This window comes from Pan paniscus, chromosome X (assembly GCF_029289425.2).
Source record: "Pan paniscus chromosome X, NHGRI_mPanPan1-v2.0_pri, whole genome shotgun sequence".
NCBI lineage: Eukaryota > Metazoa > Chordata > Mammalia > Primates > Hominidae > Pan > Pan paniscus.
The window spans coordinates 2,705,736-2,732,274 of NC_073272.2; the positions used below are offsets into that span (position 1 = coordinate 2,705,736).

Here is a 26,539-nt window from a genome sequence, read left to right on the forward strand (position 1 = left end):
CTTCTTTAGCCCACTGGTATCTGATGAGAAGTGGGTTTGGAGGTGAAGGAGGTTCCAGCCTGGAGGAGAAAGCCCTGGTAGTTGCGTACCATGAGGGAACATTTCCGCAGGGGTTGGTGACATACAGCCTGCCACTATCATTGCTGCCTCTTTCATCGGTGCCACCCTGGGAATGCACATGGACAGCAGGGCCATAGTGTCCCAATCCCCAGTGGGATGCAGTAAAGATGTAATCTGAGTCTCCAAGGTTCGTAGTAGGGGAAACCCTGATTTTCCCTGGAAAACCAGACACCTGGACGATGGTAGCGGTTGATGCCCACCTGATTTGCAGAGAATGAAATACAATTCCTTCTGAGGCTGCCTGGGGCAACATCAAATCAAGGGAGCCTGGAGCACATCTATTAATCACGGGTCTCATGCTTCATTCTCCAGATGCAGGATAAATCACTATCAGTGCATTCTGAGAAAGCACCATCAAGAGATCCAGAAGCGGTCAGGCGTGGTGGCTCATGCCCGTTATCTGAGCACGTTGGGAGGCCAAGGTGGGAGCATCGCCTGAGCCCAGGTGTTCAAGACCAGCTTGAGCAACATGGTGAGACCCTGTCTCTATATAAGAAAGGAAAAAAAATAAAGAAGGGAAGGAAGGAAGAAGAAAGAGAGAGAGAAAGAAAGAAAGAAAAGAAAGAAGGGAAGGAAGGAAGGAAGAGAAAGAAAGAAAGAAAGGAAGGAAGGAGACTACTAATGAGTGCATATAATTGTATCTTACCAAGAACGGTGCAAATGTAACATGTTGTCTCTCTCTCTACTTCCTGTAAGACATAAAGATGTCCACAATCACATTGACAGCAGAAATTGACCTGATTATAAATAAAACAGTAAGTAAGTCATTAGAAAGGGGAACTTTGATTCCCGTTCATGATATCAATAGCAAAAATATCTTAAAACTATGATCAAAATCTATAAAGGAATGCTCTTCCCGAGTGAAAAGGCTTCAAAAATGTTTAATACTATGTTAAGAATGTAAAACGTGTTTCAATACACAGCCAGATGGTCTTCAGAGAAAGAGGAAGAAAGTGGTCATAGGGTCTCCATCCCCTTTACCAGCTTTCATAGCCCATGAGTGATCACAAAGTGATGAGAGAATCCCAGTGTCCGGAAGCAGATTATTTTGTCTTCTGCTTCCCGAGCCCAGAGCAGGGGTGATTCCTAATGTCCAGAAATGCAGAGAGAGAGTCCTGATTTGGAAGGGGGAAGCGGGGAAAGATCAAAGCTTGGATGATACACAAAAGAATCTGAGTAGAGATCAGAAATACAATGAGAGGCTGCGCGTGGTGGCTCATGCCTGGAATCCCAGCACTTTGGGAGGCGGAAGTGGGAGGATTGCTTGAGCCCAGGAGCTCCAGACTTGAAAACAGAACTGGGAGTGTCAGTGTGAAGGAAAAAGGCCTAGAGGACTCTGCAGGCACTGAGTGCTGCATGAAGGAGAGACGCATTCGCCTTCGTCGCTAGGGGTAGGTGCTGCCGGGAGAGGGGGCGACCATTGCCCACACTTGGAAATGTTCTGTCCACAGAGGGAAACGGGCGACCCCCAAAGCACAGAGGGGCGGCCCCTCAGTCTCGCCAAGAAGTGAGGGAGAGCCCAGGGTGTAGAGCAGGAAAGGAATGAGATGGAAGATAACAATTAGAGTTGCAGGCAGCAAGAGGTCACCTTCAGGGTACTGCAGTGGTCTGACCCCATGTGGCTTGTGCATGGGACTGAGGACGAAGCTCTGATTTTTCTTTTTATCTTGCCCAAATTCCTATCTAAGGGGTCTGGAGAGTCATGCCCTACAAACCATAAATTCTCATCAGAAGGGTTTCATTTAACTATATATTGTGACTTACTTTCCAATCTGACTCTGGCATAACATGAGACAAATAAGAAAATCAAAATATTTTACCCAAAAACATGTTTCTTTGCCATATCTTGAAATGGCCCTGCAAAGCTGTCCTTTGTGGGGAAAAATTTGCATCTGTAAAGATGTAAAGAATCTCTATTCACATAGATATTCACATCTTTTTCTTCCGGACCCTTCCAATCCTGAAAAGATTGACTAAGACTCTAGCACCTTTTAAAGGTCTGAATAGGAAACAATTGTCATCTATTGTCTCTAAGGGCAGCCGCTACAAGACTTCAAAATAACCTTGGTCTCCACAATCTTTTCTCTTAACCTGAACATTTCTTTTCTAGGGATCCCAGGGTTTTTTTTTTTTTTTTTTAATCTTTCTTTTTTATTTTTTTGAGACGGAGTCTTGCTCTGTTGCCCAGGCTGGAGTGCAATGGCGCGATCTTGGCTCACTGCAAGCTCCGCCTCCCGGGTTCAAGTGATTCTCCTGCCTCAGCCTCCTAGGATCCCAGGTCTTTAGATGAACTCAACCAATTGTCAACCAGGAAATGGTTAAATCTATGTATAAGCTGGAAGCCCCCTGACTTTGAGTTGTTCCACCTTTCTGGACCAAACCAATGTGTATCTTAAATGTATTTGATTGACACCTCATGCCTCCCTAAAATGTATAAAACAAGCTGCACCCTGACCACCTTGGGCACACGTTCTTGGGTCCTCCTGAGGGCTGTGTCATGGGCCATGGTCACTCTTATTTGGCTCAGAATAAATCTCTTCAAATATTCTACAGAGTTCGCTTCTTTTCGTTGACAGGACATGGGCATGCATAGAAGATAAAGAGACAGGAGCATGCAGATGTGTTGGGTTTCTGCCTCTGAGTAACCAGGGGAGTGACCTGGTCACTTTTAGAAGGGCCGAGCGGCCAGTGAGTGAGGACACACTGGAGCCAGCAGGCACTGAGAGCCTAGAAGTGGCCGTGGTGTCTGTCCAGGTGAAACCTGACCAAGGATAGACACAGCTGGTGTGGGAGCGGGGAGGGCAGAGAGGAGGGATGGGCAAGGTCCGCAGGGCGGCAAAACCCCAGGGTGTGAGTGGGAGAGAAGCGATTGGTTGAGGGATTTCCCCTCATCGCCTTTTCGGGGATGCTGGGAGGGGTGTTTGCTCCTAGCAGGGTTCAGGCACAAAACCAGTCTTCTGAGAAAGACAATGAGCTTTGTGAAAGGAAAATAAATCTTGAGGCCCGCAAGTCACTAAGCTAAAGGGAAAAGTCAAGCGGGGAACTGCTTAGGGCCTCTGCCTCCCATTCTAGTCAAAGTCCCCCCTTTGCTCACTGAGATAGATGCGTATCTGATTGCCTCCTTTGGAAAGGCTCATCAGAAACTCAAAAGAAGGCAACTGTTCCTCTCTCACCTATCTGTGACCTGGAAGCCCCCTCCCTGCTTACAGTCTTCCTGCCTTTGCTTCAAGTTTTCCGGCCTTTCCAGACCGAATCAATGCACTTCTTACATTATTGATGGATGTCTAACACTGAATTGCTACATCTCCAATAATTTTCCGTCTGTTGAAGAGAAAAAGACCTTAGATATCATTTGTGCTTTGTTTAGAACACAGAAGGAAGGGATAAGGTGTACGCCCTGCTCGTGAGGTTTTTTTGTTTATTTGTTCGTTTGTTTTACCCTAGAGAGCACACACAATTCTCATATTCTAAAAGTAATAGCAAAAGACGCAATTACGTTTCACCAACCTAATAGCATCTTCACTGGGAAAGAGATTGATTTAAAATTGTACATGGAGAGAAAACCAAAATGAGCATTTTAATACCCTCAGCATTGCTTTCTGACCTACAATGACATGCTGCCAATGGTCAGAAAATGGAATAAAAGCAAAATACTGTACAAATGTAATGAGAAAACCCCAAACCACCACAAAATAGGGGAAGATGGTTTTTGCAGCAATCCTGCCCAGCAGTGGTTTATCTCTGGGTGTGGAGATTTAGGAAAAGTGCTCTTTTTCTAATTTTTCTTTTCTTTTCCTTTTTTTTTTTTTTTTTTTTTGAGATAGGGTCTGGCTGTTTCACCCCGGCTGGAGAGCAATGGTGCGAACATAGTTCACTGCAGCCTCAAATTCTTGGGCTCAAGTGATCCTCCTACCTCAGCCTCCCAAGTAGCTGAAACTACAGGCACATGCCACTATGCCTGGCTATTGATTTTTTTTTTTTTTTAAGTAGAGGTGGGGTTTCCTCTCTTGCTCAGGCTGGTCTCAAACTCCTGGGCTCAAGCAATCCACCCGCCTCGACCTCCCAAAGTGCTGGGATTACAGACGTGAGCCACCGTGCCCGACCTAATTTTTCTTTCTCCCGCAATGTTATGTATTTATAAGTAAAAATATGAATATTTTTTCTTGGAGAAAAACGTTAAATAAATAAAGAGATGGTGATAACAGCCTTGAATGAGTTTAATTTTGGAAACTGTGACATTGAGGTGACCCAGAGCATGGGGCCTGCCCAAGGCCTCTCCTGCAGATTAGAAAACAGATCCCCCTTCTCCAGGAAAGAGCTGCATTCCTAGGCCTGTAAGTCACGGGTACGTTTCTGCTTTATCAAAACAAACTGGGCAATTATTCAGAGACAGAAAAGGGAACGGGGAGCTCTTTGTTCACCACACTACTTCATGCCTGGTCACGGAGCCCAAATCCAGCACAAATGAACATTCACAGGACTCACCTCTGCTCCTGGGTTCCTTCCTGAATCCCCGATCAAGAAGAGGAAGGTTCTCTCCCAAAGGAAGCAAGCGTGAAGGCAGAGAGCACTTGCACAAGGCTTTGAGCTGGGAATGATTGACTTCGAGTTTGTTTTTCCCAAGTCAGAAGATCAGAGAGAGTTAGGACAGACAGAGCAGACTCCCCCCACATCGCAGCATGGGGGAATCTCAAAGCCACGCCCACGTCTACCAAACCAATGGTCAGTTTCCTTAGGTTTTTATTTTGTTTTATTTTTTGTAGAGACGGGGTTTTGCCATGTGGCCTAGGCTGGTCTCAAAGTCCTGAGCTCCAGTGATCTGCCCTCCTTGGCCTCCCGAAGTGCTGGGATTACAGATGTGAGTCACCGTATTCTGCCAGTGTCCTTAGGTTTTTAAGTGATTGCCTGTGCTGTTACACAGGGTGCTGGCTATAATATGATCATATCCAACCTGGCATGGTGGCTCATGCCTGTAATCCCAGCGCTTTGGGAGGACGAGGCAGGAAGATTGCTTGAGGCCAGGAGTTTCAGAGCAGCCTGGGCAGCAAAGTGAGATGCTGTCTCTTCAAAAATAAAAAAAATTAGGCTGGGCAGTGTGGCTTATGCCCATAATCCTAGCACTTGGGGAGGTTGAGGCAGGAAGATCGCTTGAGCCCAGGACTTCGAGACCAGCCCGGGCATCATAGCAAGACCCTGTCTCTATAAATAATAAAACAATTAGCCAGGCATGGTGGCATGTGTCTCTACTGCCAGCTACTCAGGAGGCTGAGGTGGAAAGATTGTTTGAGCCTGGGAGGTTGAAGCTGCAGTTTCACTCCAGCCTGAGTGACAGAGCAAGACCCTGCCTCAAAAAAAAAATGTTTTAAAGAAGTTATTTGTTGAGTGGTAAATGAAGTAAATAAGAAATAATAAAGATAAGATAAAAATAAAAAAGAAAACATTTTTTAAAGTAAATAAACAAACAAACAAAAGAAGTAAAAAGGCCAGGCGCAGTGGCTCATGCCTGTAATTCCAGCACTTTGGGAGGACGAGGTGGGCCGATCACTTGAGCCCAAGAGCTCGAGACTAGCCTGGCCAACATGGTGAAACCCTGTCTCTACTGAAAATAGAAAAATTAGCCAGGCATGGTGTCACATGCCTGTAATCCCAGCTACTCGGGAGGCTGAGGCAAGATAATTGCTTGAACCCCGGAGTCGGAGGTTACAGTGAGGCAAGATCGCAGCATTGTACTCCAGCCTCAGCAACGGAGAGAGACTCTGTCTCAAAAATTATAATAATAATAATAATAAACATAAGATAAAAAGAAAAAAATTAAATAAGCAAAAAAAAAGTAAAAAAAGGATTATTTTCAAGCAATGCTTGGTTTAAAAACATAGAAAAGACGGGCTGGGCACGGTGGCTCACGCCTGTAATCCCAGCGCTTTGGGAGGCTGAGGTGGGCTGATCACCTGAGGTCAGGTGTTTGAGACTAGCCTGGCCAACATGGCAAAACCCCGTCTGTACTAAAAATACAAAAATTAGCTGGATGTGGTGGCGTGCACCTGTAATCCTAGCTACTTGGGAGGCTGAGATAGGAGAATCGCTTGAACCCGGGAGACGGAGCTTGCAGTGAGCCGAGACTGTGCCGCTGCACTCCAGCCTGGGCGACAGAGTGAGACTCCGTCTCAAAAAAGAAAAGACAAGACAAGACCAAGAGGGCAGGAAGCAGTTTCTGAGGCACTGCATGATCATTGCTGGGAAGTTACTCTGTAGAATGGAACCCTACGCAATGGTCCCTATTATTCAACCATCCTTGACCTACAAGGACGGGGTTTCATAGAGTTCCACTTGCTGTCTCTTCCCAACTTCATATGCAGCCACATGCTGGGTCTGTGGGAAGTCACATAGCCTACCTGATCTCACTTCCTCCTTATGTGGGGGTGGAAACCACCCTACTTCTGGGATGAGGAGCTGACACGCTGGCACACTCCAGCCTGACTCATTTTTACAAGTGGACGGTTTTGGTGGCATGTCTCAAAACGAGTATTAGGAGGGGTGTCAGAAATGTTTTCTTTTCCTGCCACAGGTGTGTGCCCTAATGGTAATTGCTTTTACTTTGTGATTTTTGGCAACAAATCTTAAGTCATTTCCTCGTAGGGGGCCTAAAGGAATATTTTCACCTATATTTTAATTTATATATTCATAATTATTATATATAATATAGTATAACTTTTGTACATCATACATAGTATAAATGTATCACATAAAATGTGTAAATAAGGCTAGGTGTGGTGGCTCACGCCTATAATCCCAGCACTTAGGGAGGCCGAGGTGGGAGGATTGCTTGAGCCCAGGAGTTCAAGTTAAGTCTGAGCAACAAAGTGAGAGCCTATCTCTAGAAAAAAAAAAAAAATAAATAAAATATATAAATATAATATATAAATATATAATAAAGCATAATTTTTCTTTATTAAAATATGCATGCTTTTCTTTACAAAAATAATATATACTTTAAAATATATATGTACATATATGTATAGATACATAAAACATGTACATATACGTACACATCTACATATAAACACATGTTATAATATGCACGTATAAATATAAACATATAACATATATAAACATGTACATATAGACATCTACATACATGTTTATGTGTTCATATATGTATGCTTATATGTATATAATGTATACATGTACATGCATGTATACATACATATATGTGTACATAACATATACATACATATATGTATACATAACATATATACCTATAAAACATGTACGTATATACATGTAACGTTAATATATGTACTTTTTAAAGTAAAAATGTTTATGTGTGTATGTATAGTACATATATACATATAAAACAAGTACATATATGCATATAACATATATATGTACATGATTTTTCAAGGAAAAAGCATATTATGGGCTGCTTCTGACTTGCCTGGGGAACATGACTGCTTGTGTTTGTTTTATCTGGCTGGTTATATTGGTGTCTAAATATAGGACCCTCAATCATGGTTGAACAGTCATATGACATACGGTTAGATATCAAGTCTGTGGCCTACCTCTGAACTGATGTATTTATGTATTTAGTGACACAATAAAAGCAGAGTCTTCTTTTCCAAAGAACTCTGCACTTTAACCCTTGGAATGTTAAACATTTTGGTCCAGATTTAATTTTTACTACTGAATAAAACTTTCTACTTTTTTATTCTAAAGACACAAGGTATGTTTAGAAAGAGACAAGAGGCTGGGCGCGGTGGCTCACACTTGTAATCCCAGCTAGCACACTCTGGCCTTTGGGAGGCCGAGATGGGAAGATCACTTGAGGCCAGGAGTTTGAGACCAGCCTGGACAACACGGCAAGATCCTGTCTGAATTTAAAATAAAACAAAATAATAAAATATAGAATACAATAAAATATAATACAATGCAATAGAAATAAAGATAAAAGAAGCAGACGAGGAAACACCCATGCGAGACTGACAATATAGCCTTTGATTCTCTTCCGGGGAGAAGGAATCCCAGCCCTCCTTTCCCGCCCTGAGCTTCAGCCCCGGGCTGCGAGCCTGTGTTCAACGCTTCGCCTGGGCCCTGTTCCCAAACCCAGTTTCGCTTTTCACCTCCGGTGTCTCCTCGATGTTCAGTGCACGTGCCTTCAGCATCTCTAAGATAAGAATCTAGTGTGGATGCAATGTCTCCCATTTGGTGCATCTTCCCTGGTTGCTTTTTTTTTATGCATTACGTTTGGAAATCTCCCATGTAAAATCTGTACTTGAGATTTTCACTGATTATTATTATTATTTTTTGAAAGCAAATTACTTTTAAAACATTGACAGGGACTTGTTTGAAAAGACGCAGTTTAGCATAAAAGAATATCCCCTGGAGCGTCTCTGCACGTGCAAAAGCCGGCCTGTAAGAAGAAGCCCCAGGAAGGCCAGTTACCTGACATGCAGCTGTGTAAGGGTGACACTGGCTGGATGTGGCGGGGAGGCTGCTCCTTGGAAGAAACGTCTTCTTCCTGCCAAAACAGACACGCACTGGCTGTCTCGGCGGCACTGAACGGCTGGCTCACGCATGTGCGTAGCTGATTCACTCTGAAAAGAAAAACAGGAATTCCGCAGAAACCAAGTTAGGTTGTCCCAGAAACAGATCAGGCAAGTCCCCAAGGAATGTACTGCTGGGTCTTTCAGGCGTCCACAAAAGACCTTCTGTTCTATTTGCAGAACCTCACTCTCACGGAAGGAGCCCAGACATCTGGTGCTGAACGCGGAGTTTTTCAAAGGCAGGAAGGTGGAATCCCTTCGGGCTTTTGATGTAGGCAGAGTGCATTTTCCAAAATGGAAAAGTGGTTTTCTTAAAACTCATCTTGAATCATCACTCCGTAGCCCTTCAATTTCATGCCTTTTTCTTTCCTTTTGCTATTTGCCTCAAACATAAAAAGAAGACAGGAAACAATTCAGGTTACAGTTGCAACTATGACGGTGTGTACACAGCCGCAACTATTACCATATGTATATAGCTGCTCACCTATGTGACTCTGTCACTGTCACTTCCGTTTAGCTCTGTGCACCAATGTGTTTTCTCATCTATTTGCCAGGGAGCGCATTTCTTTTTTCATATTGAAGCAGAGCATACATTGCAGGCAACGTTAGATGTAAAACGAATCACTTCAAGGACTTTTTTTTTTTTTTCAAATAAGAGCTGTCTGCACACTTCTACGTGTTGAATCACAAAAATATTCATCCTAATGCATTTATAGTCTCTATAGCCTGAACATTGCAGAGTTTTGATTTGAGACTCCCGCTTGCCAAATAAGCCCTCTTATAAATCTGCAGCTGCGTACATTATTCATGAGTTTAACACATCAGAAAGAACAAAGCATAGGCTCGACGGGCTGAGGAACACCTACCGCTCTAGGCCAAGTCTACTAGGTTATGTTGCTCTTGAGGGAAGGCTGTCAACACTCATGCAGTTATTTTTTGCACAAGTTGAACATCAAGGAGATAAAACCAGGATCCAAATTGGAACTCCCAGGTTGGCTGAACTTCAGCCTGACTTTCTATGTTCTGGGATGAGGCATGGTTACGCCACTACCCTACTATTGACCTCTGAGGAGGATGATTCTTTATTGTAGGGGCCGTCCTGTACATTGTACAATGTTGAAAAGAATCCCTGGGCTCCACTCCCTAGAAGCAGGGAGTGATCACCACCTCCTCCCCAGTTGTGACAACCAGAAATATCTCCAGCCATGGCACAATGTCTCCCGGGGGGGGCAGAATCACTCCGGTTGAAAGCACTGGTGTTAAGGACGTACTTTGCAGATGACTGGAGAACACTTAATTACGATCATGCTGGGTGAGCCATTTCAATTTGTTTCTCATACTCCCACGTCCTTCAGAGCTGGTAGCAGAATCAAGCTCCACACCTGACACTCTTAGCACGAACGTTATACAACAGTACTTGTCAGCTGCATTTCCAATACTAGCATCCCAAAACAAATACTCTCTTAGCATCAAGTAAAGTCATTTACTCTTTTTTTTGTTTTTTTTTTTTTTATTTTTGAGACAGGGGTTCGCTCTGTTACCCAGACTGCAGTGCAGTGGCACAATCACTGTCACTGCAGCCTCGACCTCCTGACTCAAATGATCCTCCCACCTCAGCCCCCTGAATAGCTGGGACCACAAGCACACGCCACCACAGGTGGATAGCTTTTTTTTTTTTTGTAAAAATGGGGTCTTGCTATGTTGCCCCCTCTAATCGCTAACTCCTGGCCTCAAGCAATCCTCCTGCTTCAGCCTCCCAGAATGCTGGGATTACAGGTATGAGCCACTGTGCCCATCCTAACAATACATATTCTTTAGCAAAGTTCAGATCCCCACCATCATCCTAACGTTGTCTTCTGCACGGAGCTTTCATCTCTGAACAAGGCGGACGTTCGCTTTCCCTTGACTCCAAGTTGAACTACGAACTAAATTGGTCTCATTGTCATCTTGGGCACCATATGCTAGAAGAAGCAAGACAAATACAAGACAACAACAACAACAAGAACAACAACAATGTAGCCTGTGAGGTTAGAAGCAACATGGAATCAGTCATGTTCGATTTCTCTCATTATTTATAATTCTGTAAAGGTGGTTTCATCCATCTTTCCCAAACAACCACTTCATATTCCACTCTAGCTGGAATTTATTTATCCTGGGCTATGGTTTAAAGTGTCACTGTAAAGGGTGACATAAGGAGCCACTCCTTTTGGGCAGAATTCCTTCTCTACCTCAAATTCCTTCTCTACCTGGCCACCATTTTCCATATTCCTTGCACAGGTAATACTTGAAAATATTCAGACATAACTTAAAATTTTCATATGGGTTGCATACAAGAAGACAATCTCGAAATCCATGTTTCTAAACTAGTTGCTTCAGCTTTGACATTATGAAGAAAAAGAAACGCCCATGGGGGTAAAATGGATGGTTTGTCCACATGAGAAAATGTCTTATATACGGTGATGTATTTTTAAGAAAATCTATGAAAAGCTATTTTTATCTCAACTATCATCATCTACTTTGAACAGAACCTGACTTAACAAAAAGTTAGGTGGGTGCAGTGGCTCGTGCCTGTAATCCCAGAACTTTGGGAGGCTGATGTGAGAAGATTGCTTGAGCCTAGGAGTTCGAAACCAGCCTTGGAACATAGTGAGACCTGGTCTCTAATAATTTTTTTTTTAATAAAAATGTTGCTGTTACTATTGTGTCTCATAAGTATCAAATCTTTTCTAATCTCTTTGGACTCCTAATCCCTCACCCATTCTGAAGATGTGCATGTCAGCATGCATCTAATTTTAAATAGCAAAACATTTCTTATGTTGCACTTATATTGCATGTCATAAATCAAGAGAAGTCGGTGGAGAGCTACAAAAATACCATTGGATAGAAGGGATAAGTTCTAGTATTTGATAGTACAGTAGGGAAATTATAGTGAACAATGATTTGTCCAGCCTATGACCCTGTCTCAAAAGTTAAAATGAAAACAAAACAAAATAATGATTTGTTTTATGTTTCAAAACAGCTAGAAAAGAATTGTAATGCTCCAAACACCAAGAAAGTATGAATGTTTGATGTGATGGATACCCCAAATTCCCTGATTGGATCATGACACATTGTTTGAATGTTTCAAAAGATTACCTATACCCCCCAAATATGTACACAGCCAGGCATGGTGGTGCACACCTGTAGTCCCAGCTACCCATGAGGCTGAGGCAGGAGGATCGCTTAAGACTAAAAGGTCGAGGCCACAGTGAGCTGTGATTGTGCCACTGCACTTTAGTCTGGACAAAAGAGTGAGGCCTTTTCTCACGAAAAAAATGTACAATGATGATATATTAATTTTAAAAAATGAGATGAGATTTTTCCCTTGACCCCCTTCATGGGCAGGAACTGGAGTGGCTCATTTCACTCAGCCTGCAGTCCATGGATGACTAAGTGTTAACAGCCCAGCAAAGGGTCAGAGTGACAGCCTTCTGCACCTGCCCTTTTTGACACCCGAGTTCTTGTTTGGCATCCAGGTGGTCACAGAAATGGATTGAAGGGTAGTGTATGCAGAGGATTTTACTGGGCGATGGATGTGGCTCTCAGATGGATGTGCTCTCAGCAGAATGGGGAGTTGGAAAGGGGACGGCGTGGGAAGAAGGTGATCTTTCCCTGAAGCCCAGCCATCTCTGACTGGGCTCCCATCTGAAGCTGCACCATCTGAAGTTAGCTTCTATTTGTAGTCTCCCTTGCTCAGCCACTTGTATACCCGACGCTCAGCAGCTTGCATCCCTGACTGCTTGCATCAGCTGCTTGTGTTGCTCTGCCAGCAGAAGTCTGGTTTTTATGGGCACAGGACAGGGGGCAGGGCAGGCCAAAAGGGCAATCATTTGGGTTGAAAAATGGGTTCAGCTGTTTTCACTTAGGACTAAGGTTCCAGGCTTGGGGGTGAAGTTTTGCCAGGAGCCCAGTTGTTCTGTACCATTTTCCCCCTCTGGAGAGGCACATCTAACTGCCCTTAGAAAATGGATGACGACCAGTCTGAGCTACTTCCTGCTGAAAGAGGGCATTGTTTGGGGAAAATGGCAGTTAGATTCCTCCCAGAGGTCTCCCAAGAGTCCCCGGCAAAGGCGAGCCATCATCCGAGGCTCCGGCTGCCTGCCCATTTGGAGCCTTGATGGCGTCTAGGTGAAAGAATAAACAAGCTTTACAAGGTTAAGTAGGCATGGATCAAACATGTGTATTATACAAAGAAAGAATGTAGTGCAAAACATCTCAGAAATAAGAAATAAAACAACACTGTACCCCAAGCTGCCTCACCCTGGTGAAAGAAATTAAACCTCGTATGGGAGCAGTTAAACTTTATGAGCCAGAGAAGTGCTCTCGCCACATCTGTCGGAGTTAACAGGTGAATCTTAGGAATTCTGAGGCTTATGGGCTTGCCGGCGGGCAGTAAAGTTTCTGCCTCTTTCTTGTGTCTAAAAGACCAAGGTGGTCGTTTTCAGGATGTCCTCTAAAGTACTATCTGGTCCCAGGGTCTGTTTCTGAGTATAAACTGGAGGTGGAAAATTGTGTTGGTTGCCCATTCTGAAGACAGGGAATTAGGCTTCCCTCAATTCTCTTTCTTCTTTCAGTGATAACCTGGGGTATGAGGGAGAGAGGAAGTGGGCATCCTCCTTTCCTCTTCTATCTTTTCATCCCCAAGTCCCAGCAACCTTGACAGGTGCCACCCATGGGTGCCAATGTGGCTTGCACCCATGAAGCCGGGGGAGCCTAGAGAATAGGAATGATTCACACTCACCTATGCCTCTACCTCCCCTGCTGTTGACAACCTTTGAGTTCCTTGGCAGGTGCCACCCATGGCTATCAATGCAGCTTCCACCTGTGAAGCAGGGAAGACCTAGAGAATGGGAATTATCTGCACTCACCTATGCCTCTACCTCCCCTACCATCAACAACCTTTGAGTTTCCTGGGCCTCATTTATGCCATGGAGTATGGCCTCCTTCCGTAAAGCAGGGGTTTAATGGACAGGAATTTGTCCTGCCTATTTACACTGTGCCTGTTGCCTGGCTCAGATCTGGTTTTCCTTTCTAGTGCCTCCACCTGAAGCTTGGAATCGAGTTTGAGACCAAAAAAAAAAAAAGTATTTCAGGGGCTGCATAGATTTATTTAGATTAAGTCCCAAACAGGCCAAATTTACAGCTAACAGCCTGCAGACAATGCCCCTCTGTCGTTTCCCTATCATAAGCAGAGTGCTGACGTAGAAAGAGAACTCTCTTACTTGGAAAAGAAGAAAAACAACTTAAAGTGCATGGTGGCGGGGGAACCTGGGGAAAGAGCCTCTTGCTCTGTGGAAATGGGTTCCTTTAATCACTGTATCCCTCCCCCGGTTCAGACCAGCTAGACTTTCATGAAGGGAAACAGAGCCAACATTCCTTTTTCCTGAAGAAAAGAGAGAGGAAGCAGGGTCTCAGAAAAGAGACAGATCCAACAATTCCGCATTTTAACCCACCCTTTGTTGTATCCCAGACGAGCCTCCGGATGAGATAGGATTGTTCCCTTGACCCCCTTTGTGGGCAGGAACTGGAGTGGCTTGTTTCACTCAGCCTGCCATTCCTGGACAGCTAAGTGTTAATAGCCCAGTGAAGGGTCAGGGTGACAGCCTCCTGCACCTGCCCTTCTTGACACCTGCATTCTCTATCAGCATCCAGGAAAAATCTGGTCACACGAGCAGATTGAAAGGTAGTGTATGTGGAAGATTTTATTGGCAATGGATGTGGCTGCCAGCGGAATAGGGGGTTGGAAAGGGGATGGTGTGGGAAGATGGTTAGCTTTCCCTGAAGTCCAGCTGTCTCTGGCCGGGCTGTTCTCAGAAGCTGCACTGTCTGAAGTTAGCCATGTCTATCTGTAGTCTCCAATGCTCAGCCACTTGTATCCCAGCCTTCAGCAGCTTGTATCCCCAACCACTTGTGTTGCTCTGCCAGCTGAAGTCTGGTTTTTATGGACACAGGATAGCAGGTGGGGCAGGCCAAAATGGCAACTATTTGGTTGGAAAAACGAGATCAGCTGTTTTCACTTAGGTCCGAGGTTCCAGGCTTGAGGGTGGAGTTTAGCCAGGGGCCCAGCCATTCTGTACCAAATAGACATGAAATGAAGTAGAAAAAGGTTAAACAAACTGAGAGAGAGAGAAAAGTGCCTAAACTCTACGAGTGGCAACTTCAAGAAATCAAGTAAAGGGTCCCATTAGGACAATAAGGAAGGAACCTACAAATCAGCATGACTAAATGCTGCTTCTAAGGTCCAACACTGAATTTATACCCGCTCGGGTCCACAAAGAATAGAAGAGGAGACATAAATGGTAAGATAAAAGGTGAAATCTTCTTCCTTGGTCTGTGCTTTTTATCTCATCTCTAGCCTATCCCGTCTTTATTTTATCTTTATCAAAGTGGGGCATCTCCTAAGGCATGTTTGTGAGAAACAAGAAAGAAAAAACTCTCGTGGAGAGAGTTAGTATAATCCCAGCACTTTGGGAGGCTGAGGTGGGAGGGTTGCTTAAGTCCAGGAGTTGGAGACCAGCCTGGACAACATGGCAAAACCTGGTCTCTACTAAAAATACAAAAATTAGCCAGGTGTGGTGGCTCACACCTGTAATCCCAGCTATGCAGGAGGCTGAGACAGGAGAAGCTCAGAGCCTGGGAGTCTGATGCTGCAGTGAGACAAAATTGTGCCACTGCACTCCAGCCTGGGTGAGAGAATGAGATACTGTCAAAAAAAAAAAAAAAAAAAAAAAAAAAAAAAAGGAAGAAAGAAAGAAAAAAAGAAAAACATCCAAAAAACCTGTGAGTCAGAATTTCTACAGCCTCCTCAACTTGAAGACAAGGATGAAAACCTTTATGATTATCTACTTCCACTTAGTGAACAGTAAATATATTTTCTCTTCCTTATGATTTCCTTCCTTCTTCCTTCCTCTTTCTTTTCTTTCGTTCATTCTTTCTTTCTTTTCTCCTTCTTTCTTTTCTCTTTCTTTCTTTTTTTTTTTTTCAAGGTCTTGCTCTGTCATCCAGGCTGGAGTGCAGTGGTGCAATCATGGCTCACTGCATCCTCAACCTCCTGGACTCAAGCAATCCTCTCACCTCAACCTCCAGAGTAGGTGGGACTACAGGCACATGCCACTATGCCTGGCTAATTTTTCTATTTTTTGTAGAGACAGGGTCTCACTGTGTTGCCCAGGCTGGTCTCAACTTCCTGGCCTCAAACAATCCTCCCACCCTGGCCTCCCAAAGTGTTGGGATGACAGGCGCGAGCCACTGACCCCGGCCATGATTTTCTTCGTAGCATTTTTTCCCTCTAGCTTACTCTACTGTAAGAATACAGTATATAATACACAGAGCATACAAAATATGCGGTAATTGACTGTTTATGCTGTTAGTGAGGCTTCTGGTCAACTGCAGGCTATTAGACGTTAAGTTATGGGGGAGTCAAAAGCTATGTGCTGACTACACCCCTAACCCCTGAGTTTTTAAGGGTCAACTGTAGGTATACCTGTCCTAGAAGTTCACATACATGGAGTCACACTAAGTATATAAAATATTTATTTTACGTCTGGCTTCTTTCAGTCACCAAACTATTTTTAGGATTCATTCATCCTGTTGCATGCCTTATCAGTGTGTTCCTTTTTATAGCTAAGTACTAGCAGATTCTATAGATATCAATCCGTCAGTTCTTCCCCAACTGATAGAAACTTGTATTGTTTCCAGTTTGGGGGCAATTATAAATAACACTGCTATAAACATTTTTTGTGTGTATGGACACATTTTCCAATTCTCTTGGATAAGTACCTAAGAGTGAAGTTTTTGAGTCACATGGAGAGTTGTATGTTTAACTTTTTTGTTTTTGTTTTTTGGAGACAGGTTGTCTCACTCTGTCACCCAGGCTAAAGTGCAGTGGTGTGATCTCAGCTCACTGCAGCTTCCGCCTCTTGGGTACAAGTGATTCTCATGACTCAGCCTCCCGAGTAGCTGAGATTACAGGCGTGCACCACCACACCCGGCTAATTTTTTGTGTTTTTAGTAGAGATAGGGTTTCATCATGTTGGCCAGGCTGGTCTCAAACTCCTGGCTTCAAGTGATCCTTCTGCCTCAGCCTCCCAAAGTGCTGAGACCACAGGTGTGAGCCACCACGTCTGGCCTATTCAACAGCTGGGCATGGTGGCTCATGCCTGTAATCCCAGGAATTTGGGAGGCTGAGGCAGGCAGATCACTTGAGGTCAGGAGTTCAAGAGCAGCCTGGGCAACGTAGCGAGACCACGTCTCTACTAAAAGTACAAAAATTAGCTGGGCATGGTGGTGCACGCCTGTAATTCCAGCTACTTGGGAGGCTGAGGCATGAGAAACACTGGAACCCAGGAGGTGGAGGCTGCAGTTGAGCTGCGATCATGCCACTGAACTCCAGCCTGGGCAACAGAGGAAGACTCTGTTTCAAAATAAATAAATAAATAAATAAATAAATAACTGAGTTGTTCATTTTCTTATTATTGAATTGTAAGAATTCTTTATATAGTCCAGAAATCAGATGTATGTTTGGCACAAATATGAATGGATAATATATTGTAACAATTTGTTGCTTTCCTTTTCATTTCCTTAACACTATTGTTCAACGAGCAGGAGTTTTTAATTTCAATGAAGTTCAATATACCATTTTAAAAAAATAGTGTGTGCTTTTGATGTCCTTTTAGGTAATCTTTGCCTGCCCCTAAGGCTGAAACTCCTAAGTTTTCTTCTAAAAATTGTAAAGATTTACGTTTACATTTAGGTCTGTAATACATTTTGAGTGTTTTTTTTTTTTTTTTTAATAGCATGACAGAAAGGTCAAATTTCACATCAGTTGTTCTGGCACTTTATTTGTTTGGAAAACCATTTTCTGCCTTTTTGCTTACCTTGGCGACAATGTGGAAAAATTCATAAATGAGCGTGTCATTCTTGAATTCTCCTTTCTGCTCCATTGACCCGTAACTATGCTAATCCGAGACCATACTTGTTTGGAATCTTTTCCCCCCTTCTTTTCACATGTGTTTATGGAATCTTACATTTTCTTTCTTATATTTTTCTTTTTTCTTTTGAGACGGAGTTTTGCTCTGTCACCCAGGCTGGAGTGCAGTGCCACAATCTTGGCTCACTGCAACCTCCACCTCCCAGGTTCAAGCAATTCTCCTGCCTCAACCTCCCGAGTAGCTGGGACTACAGGTGCACACCACCACGTCCGGCTTTGAGTACAGAAAGTGGTGGTGGCTACATAACCCTGTGAATGTGTTTAATGCCACTGATTTGTAAACCTCAGTGTTCCTTCAGAATAAATTGATCATGAATTTATTCCTTCAGAATAAATTGACATTGATCATGGTCAACATGATAAATATTAAGCTATGTATATTTTACCACAATAAAGAAAATCCAACCAAAACAAAAAACGGTCCAGAAAAGACTGAAGGATGCTAAAGAGACATAACTAAATGTAACATAGGATCTTTGATTAGATTCTGGACCTTTCAAGGACATTTTTGAGGACATCAATGAAACTTGAATGAAGTCTGTGGATTAGACAGTAATTTTGGGTGATCATTTTTTTGTTTTCTTTTTAGTTTTTGTAGAGATGGTGTCTCACTCTGTTACCCAGGCTGGTCTCAAACTCCTGGGCTTAAGTGATCTACCTGCCTCAGCCTCCCAAAGTGCTGGGATTACAGATGTCAGCCACTGTGCCTGGCCTGGGAGACTGTTAATTTGTTGGTTTTGGTGAGTGTTCTGTGTTTATGTACATTGAATATCCTAATCTGTAGTTTATAGGGTTTGGCTGTGTCCCCACCCAAATCTCACCTTGAATTGTAATAATCCCCACATGTGAAGGGTGGGGCCAGGTGGAGATAATTGAATCATGGGGGTGGTTTCCCCCATACTGTTCTTGTGGTAGTGAATAAATCTCGTGAGATCTGATGGTTTTATAAATGGGAATTCCCCTGCACAAGCTCTGCTGCCTGCCACCATGTAAGATGTGACTTTCTTCCTCATTCACCATCCACCATGATTGTGAAGCCTCCCCAGCCATGTGGAACTGTGAGTCCATTAAATCTCTTTCCTTTATTAATTACCCAGTCTTGGGTATGTCTTTATCAGAGGCATGACAACTGATTAATACAGTAAATTGGTACCAGATAGTGGGGCACTTCTGTAAAGATACCCAAAAATGTGGAAGCAACTTTGGAACTGGATAACAGGCAGAAGTTGGAACAGTTTGGAGGGCCCAGAAGAAGACAGCAGAATGTGGGAAAGTTTGGAACTTCCTAGAGACGTGTTGAATGGCTTTGACCAAAATTCTGATAGTGATAAGAACAATGAAGTCCAGGCTGACATGGTCTCAGAAAGAGATGGGAAATGGTTTGGGAACTGGAATAAAGGTGACTCTTGCTATGTTTTAGTAAAGAAACTGGTAGCATTTTGTCCAGAAATCTGTGGAACTTTGAACTTGAGAGACGTGATTTAGAGTATCTGGTAGAAGAAATTTCTACGCGGCAAAGCATTGAAGGGGAAGCACAGCATAAAAATTTGTAAAATTTGCAACCCAACAAGAAAAGAAAGCTCCATTTTCTGGGGAGAAATTCAAGCTGGCTGCAGAAATTTGCATAAGTAATGAGCAGCCAGATGTTAATCACCAAGACAATAAGGAAAATGTCTCCAGGACATTTCAGAGACTTTCACAGCAGCCCCTCCCATCACAGGCCCTGAGGCCTAGGAGGAAAAAGTGGTTTCCTGGGCCAGGTCCAGGGCACCCCTGCTGTGTGCAGCCTTGGAACTTGGTGCCCTTCGTCCCAGCCCCTCCAGCCATGGCTAAAAGGGACCAAGGTACAGCTCAGGCCATTGCTTCAGAGGGTGGAAGCCCCAAGCCTTGGCAGGTTCCATGTGGTATTGAACTTGCAGCTGCACGGAAGTCAAGAATTGAGGTTTGGGAACCTCTGCCTAGATTTTAGAAGATGTATGGAAATGCCTGGATGTCTGGGCAGAAGTTTGCTGCAGGGGCAGGGCCCTCATAGAGAACCTTTGCTAGGGCAGTGTGGAAGGGAAATGTGTGTTTGGAGCCCCCACACAGAGTCCACACTGGAGCACTGTCTAGTGTAGCTGTGAGAAGGGGTCCGCCATCCTCCAGGCCCAAGAATGGTAGATTCACCGACTGCTTGCACTATGTGCCTGGAAAAGCCACAGACGTTCAATTCCAGCCTATGAAAGCCACTGGGAGGGAGGCTGTACCCTGCAAAGCCACAGGAGTGGAGCTGCCTAAGACCATGGGAAGCCCCCTCTCGCATCAGCGCACCCTGGATGTGAGACATGGAGTCAAAGGAGATCATTTTGGAGCTTTCACATTTGACCACCCCTCTGGATTACAAATATGCATGGGGGCTGTAGCCCCTTCATTTCGGCCAATTTCTCCCATTTGGAATGGGTGTATTTACCCAATGCCTGTATCCTCAATGTATCTGGGAAGTAACTAACTTGCTTTTGATTTTACAGGCTCATAGGTGGAAGGGACTTGCCTTGTCTCAGATGAGACTTTGGACTGTGAACTTTTGAGTTAATGCTGAAATGAGTGAAGACTTTGGGGGACTGTTGGGAAGGCACGATGGGTTTTGAAATGTGAGGACGTGAGATTTGGGAGGTGTCAGAGGAGGAATGATATGGTTTGGCTGTGTCCCCACCCAAATCTCATTCTGAATTTTAATAATTCCCATGTGTCAAGGACGAGGCCATGTGGAGATAACTGAATCATGGCGGCAGTATGTCCTATACTGTTCTCATGGTAGTGAATAAGTCTCATGAGATCTGATGGTTTTATTCAGGGGAGTTCTGCTGCACAAGCCCTCTTTCATGACACCATGTAAGATGTGACTTTCCTCCTCATTCACCTTCCACCATGTCTGTGAGGCCTCCCCAGCCATGTGGAACTGTGAGTCCACTCAACCTCTTTCCTTTAGAAATTCTCAGGTGTGTCTTTATTAGCAGCATGAGAACAGACTAATACAGTAGTCAATACACCCTGAACAATTACACTATCATAGGACATCTTCTTTTCAAGTTATTCTCAAAGGGCTTAGAAATGTTAGCAATCGGGGAAAATCTATGTAAAGTGCATATGGGAGGCCTGGGTACTGTTCTTTTCCCACTTTTATTCAAATTTGAACTTATAGTATGACAATTTTTTAAAATAAATGGATTCTGGTTCAAAGTGCCCAGTATGATCAGTTGTAGTCTATAGTGAACAGCTTTCATCACGCTTCCCCAGATATTTTGAAAACCCCTTTCAGGCTAGACACAGTGGCTCATGCCTGTAATCTCAGCACTTTGGGAGGTTGAGGCAAGAGGATCACTTGAGCCTGGGAGTTCAGGACCAGCCTGGGCAACATAGTAAGACCCCCAACTCTATGAAAAGGAAAAAATATTTTAAAGGGGAAGAGAAAACTCCTTTTGTAATTTGATAGTTTCCTATCTGGGCTTTATTCCAGACCGACTGAATTTGACATTCTGCAGGAAACGTTCCAGAAACCTTCAGTCCTGAGAAGCCTCTCAGTTAATTCTGATGAAAATTAAATTTTGAGAACCCCTGGCCAGGCATAAAGTGTGGATCCCATGAGTAAGGTATGTGGAGATGAAAACTAAGAAGTGGTCTTGTCACACAAGAATACAATCTTTAATTCACATCATCAATGCTGTATTTTCTTTTGTTTCCTTTATTATTATTATTATTAGAGACAGGGTCTCATTCTGTCACCCAGGCTGGAATGCAGTGGCACGATCATAGCTCACTGCAGTCTCGACCTCTCTGGGTGCAGGTGATCCTCCCATCTCAGCCTCAATGTTGTATTTGAGAGCTGATTTTTACAGTGAGCTTAACATTTTGAAGTGTAGTGCTCTGATTAATTAGAAACACAGATTTTCAGACCTTATCTTCACTTTTTAATTTTTTTGAGACAGGATCTTGCTCTATTGCCCAGGCTGGAGTGCAGTGGTACAATCATGGCTCACTGCAGCCTCAACCTCCTGGGCTCCAGTGATCCTCCCACCTCAGCCTCCTGAGCAGCTGGAACTACAGGCATGCATCACCATGCCTGGCTAATTTTGTGTGTGTGTATTTTTTCCAGAGAGGCAGTTTCATTATGTTGTCCAGGCTGGTCTCAAACTGCTGTCAAGCGATCTGCCTGCCTTGGCCTCCAAAAGTGTTGGGATCACAGGCGTGAGCCACTGCGCCCAGCTTGGAGAGCATTCTCTCCCAGTTCGGCAGGGCCACATTCCCTCTGGAGACTCTAGGGGACTAGGCTTCCTTGCCTATTTCAGCTTCTGGTGCTTGCCGGCAATACTTGGCATTCCTTGGTGTGTAGACGCATCACTGCAATCACCCTTTCCATTTTCTCATAAGTGGTTTCTCTCTGTGCATGCCTGTGTTCCTCCTTTTCTTTTTCCTTATTGTTTATTTATATTGAAGCTATGCATGAATGTTTCTCTCCTTCCTAGAAGGACACCAGTCATTGCCTTTAGGGCCCACCCTACTGCAGTACCCCTTCAGCTCAAGAGCCTATTCCCAAATGAAATCACACTCATGTATACACGAGGGTTAGGACTTTAATGTGTCTTTTGTCGGGGGACACACTTCAACCCACACCAGATGGATAAAGCAGAGGCTTTGTGTAGGTAGAAGCAGAAATGATGCAATTCCCATTTTAGGGGATGGGTTCCTGTAAATCCTGCCTGCTCAGAAGGGCAAATGTAGAACCAACAGCAGCCATGGTGACACCTGGTAGACGCGGAGGCCTTTTGGCTATCAACCAGACCTATATGCAAGCAGTTTAGTTGTCCCCAAAAGACTCCTCCAGTTTAACGAGGAGGCATTTGGAAGCAGGAGAGGAGAGAACTTAGGCGTGTCTTATCAATAGGATTCCACTGCACCCACAAACTGGTGAAGCAAGGAGAGAAAGCTACAGATGGAAATTACTTATACTATGATGCAGTGGTAAACATTTGACTCAACTTAGCAGAACAAAACCCAAATGGAAATAATGATGGTGGACACAGTGAGGTGCTGCTGTGTAATACTGATGCTTCTTGGCCAGCACTGTCCTGATCTTGCCAGGAGATGCCAGCAGAGTGAGGTTGTGCTGCCCGTTGGCTGGGAGGGAGTGCAAGACGCATCTCAAATTCAGAAGCGTTGACACCGGGAGCTCTGTGGTTATTTTCTTCCATGCTGTGGATTATCTTCACTCTTTTGATAGTGTCCTTTGATGCAAAGGATTTTCAATATTGGTGAAGTCCAATGACTCTGTATTTTTTCTTTTATTGCTTATACTTTTGGTGTCACATTGAGAAACTATTACCAAATCTAAGACCTATCTATCTGGATATCTATCTGGAAAGCCCTTTCCAGAGAAACAGAACCAATAGGAAGGATAGATAGATAGATAGATAGATAGATAACAGATGGATAGATATATGGAGGGATAGATAGAGTGATAGCTAGATGGAGGGTGGATAGATGGATGGATAGATTGATAGATACATAGATAGATGGATATAAGAGAGATAGATAGAGTGATAGATTTTGGTAAAGTCTAATTACTCTATTTTTTTTTTTTTTTGTACTGGAAGGACCAGTACATTAATCTAAGTCATGACTTTTGGGGTATTTTTTTGTGGTATTTTTTAGAGACCAGCCTTGCTCTGTTATCCCAGCTGGGGTGCAGTGGAGTGGTTATAGGTCACTGCAGGCTTCACCTCCTGGTCTCAAGGGATTCTCCTGCCTCAGTCTCCTGAGTAGCTGGGACCACCATGCCCAACAAAATTTTTTTTTTTGAGACAGGGTCTGGCTCTGTCGCCCAGGCTGGAGTGCAATGGTGTGAGGCTCACTGCCACCTCCGCCTCCCAGGTTCAAGCGATTCTTCTGCCTCAGCCTCCCAAGTAGCTGAAATTACCCGCACATGCCACCACACCTGGCTAATTTTTGTATTTTTAGGAGAGACGAGGTTTCGCCATGTTGGCCAGGCTGCTCTTGAACTCGTGACCTCAGGTGATCCACCTGCCTCGGCTTCCCAAAGTGCTGGGATTACAGGCGTGAGCCACCACACCCAGCCTGTGTTTGTTTTTTTGTAGAGATGGGGGTCTCAGTATGTGGCCACGGCTGGTCTTGAGCTCCTGGCCCAAAGTGATCCTCCCACTTCAGCCTCCCAAAGTGCTGGGATGACAGATGTGAGCCACTACGACCAGACCTCATTCTGGTATCATTCTTTGCCTCACTTCCTCCAGTATGGGATCCCAAACTGCAGAGGCTATGGAGTTAGAGTGACGATGGCGGAACTTAGAGAATCAGTGCCCAACTAGGGCGCTTCCCAGCTGTGTGACCTCGGATAGGTTACTCAATCTCTCTGTTGTTGTTGTTGTTGTTGTTCTTCTTCTTCTTCTTTTCTTCTCCTCCTTCTCCTTCTTTTCAAATTTAAGAACTTCTCTGTCTCTCTGTTCTTCTTCTTCTTCTTCTTCTTCTTCTTCTTCTTTTTTTTTTTTTTTTAACGTTTTGAGATAGGGTCTTGGTTTGTTACCCAGGCTGCAGTGCAGTGGTGCTATCTCAGCTCACTATAACCACCCCCTCCCAGGTTCAAGCAATTCTCCTGCCTCAGCCTCCTGAGTAGCTGGGATTACAGTCGTCTGCCATCACACCCAGATAAATTTTGTATTTTTAGTAGAGACAGGGTTTCACCATGTTGGCCAGACTGGTCTCAAACTCCTGATCTCATGTGATCCACCCACCTTGACCTCCCAAAGTGCTAGGATTACAGGTGTGCCGTCAACCTCTCTGTTTCTCGATTTCCTCCTGGGCAGGATGGTATTGGAGTGCCCACTGGTGAGATCACCGTGGGGACTACACCTAACACCCTTTGAATAAGGTGAGCGGGACACACAGAAACACTGAGGACTGATGGTTATTCTTGGTAGCTCATGATCCAGCCCCTCCCTGTCACTCCGTGCGTACTCCCTGGATTGAGTGTCTCACAACAAAGACATTTTCTGCTGCACTGAAATCAGATCATGGTGTGTTTTGCCTTTGAGTCATTTTGGACTCCAAGGTAACATGTAAGTGTGTGTCTATGTAACTTTCCAGAAATTCTTTCTAGAATAAGCTCTGCTTTGGACTCTATTTTCCCCCTCAGGGCTTCCACTGGATCTTCCAGTCCAGGAATGTATCTGACCTTCCCAATACATTGATGGGCTTTAGTACTTTATTTTACTATTTTATATTTTATGTTTTTTTTTAAATTTTATTATTATTATACTTTAAGTTTTAGGGTACATGTGCAGAACGTGCAGGTTTGTTACATATGTATACATGTGCCATGTTGGTGTGCTGCACCCATTAACTCGTCATTTAGCATTAGGTATATCTCCTAATGCTATCCCTCCCCCCTCGCCCTACCCCACCACAGGCCCTGGTGTGTGATGTTCCCCTTCCTGTGTCCATGTGTTCTCATTGTTCAATTCCCACCTATGAGTGAGAACATGTGGTGTTTGGTTTTTTGTCCTTGCGATAGTTTGCTGAGAATGATGGTTTCCAGTTTCATCCATGTCCCTAAGGACAATGTCACAGTAACCTACATGTCCACTGAAGGCCTGGAAGTAGTCATCTATCTTGGTCCTTCATGGATTTTTTTGTTTGTTTGTTTTTATTTCCTTCAACTATTTATTTATTTATTTATTTTTGAGACGGAGTCTCACTCTGTCGCCCAGGCTGGAGCGCGGTGGTGTGATCTTGGCTCACTGTAACCTTCGCCTCCCAGGTTCAAGCAATTCTCCTGCCTCAGCCTCCTGAGTTGCTGGGATTACAGGCACCTGCCACCACACCTGGCTAATTTTTTTGTATTTTTAGCAGAGATGGGATATTGCCATGTTGACCAACCTACTCTCGAACTCCTGACCTCAAGTAATCCACCCACCTCTGCCTCCCAAATTGCTGGGATTACAGGCATGAGGCACGGCACTCGGCCTCCTTCAACGTTTATTTTCAGTTCTGGGGTACATGTGCAGGATGTGCAGGTTTGTTACATAGGTCAACGTGTGCCATGGTGATTTACTGCACGGATCATTCCATCAGCCAGGTATTAAGCCTAGTATCCATTAAGTATTCTTCCTGATGCTCTCCATCCTCCCATCCCCACTTCCAACAGGCCCTAGTGTGTGTTGTTCCCCCTGACTTGTTCATTGTTCTCATCCATCAGCTCCCACTTACAAGTGAGAACACGTGGTCTTTGGTTTTCTGTTCCCGCATTACTTTCCTAAGGATAATGGCTTCCAACTTCATTCATGTCCCTGCAAAGACATGATTTCGTTCCTTTTTATGGCTGCATAGTATTCCATGGTGTATATGTACCACATTTTCTTTATCCAATCTATCATTGATGACATGTAGGTTGATTCCATGTCTTTGCTATTGTGAATAGTGCTGCAATGAACATATGTGGGTGTGTATGTTTATAATAAAATGATTTATATTCCTTTAGGTATATACCCAGTAATGAGATTGCTTGGTCAAATGTTATTTCTGCCTTGAGGTTTTTGAGGAATTGCCACACTGCCTTCCACAATGGTTGAACTAATTTACACACCTATCAACAGTGTAGAAGTGTTACTTTTTCTTCACAACCTCATCGACACCTGTTGATTTCTGTCTTTTTAATATGAGTCATTCTGATTGACATGAGATGGCCCTTTGTTTTGTTTGTTTGTTGCTTTTGTTTCTGTAGATACGGGGTCTCAGTATGTTGCCCTATCTTTCACAGAGACAGACTGGTCTTGAACTCTTGGGCACAAGTGATCCTCCTGCC

The 26,539-nt window shown here is 44.0% G+C and overlaps 1 protein-coding gene across 4 annotated transcripts in view; it reads right to left on the bottom strand.

Moving 5' to 3' along the window:
- ARSL (arylsulfatase L) overlaps positions 1-9,054 on the bottom strand; it is a 33,898-nt gene extending 24,844 nt beyond the window's left edge. Inside the window, exons 1-3 of one of the 4 annotated variants that reach the window (XM_034951347.2) lie at positions 8,560-8,637; positions 767-809; positions 321-606 (exon numbers count right to left, since the gene is read on the bottom strand). In XM_034951347.2, the coding sequence (XP_034807238.1) occupies positions 321-418 (98 nt within the window). In that variant the 5' untranslated portion in view covers positions 419-606; positions 767-809; positions 8,560-8,637. Of the gene's footprint in view, positions 1-320; positions 607-766; positions 810-4,605; positions 6,739-8,559 lie in introns of those variants that run through there. The other 3 variants (XM_008967033.3, XM_055106269.2, XM_034951346.3) reach the window with 3 other exon arrangements.
- Positions 9,055-26,539: the final 17,485 nt, after the last annotated feature.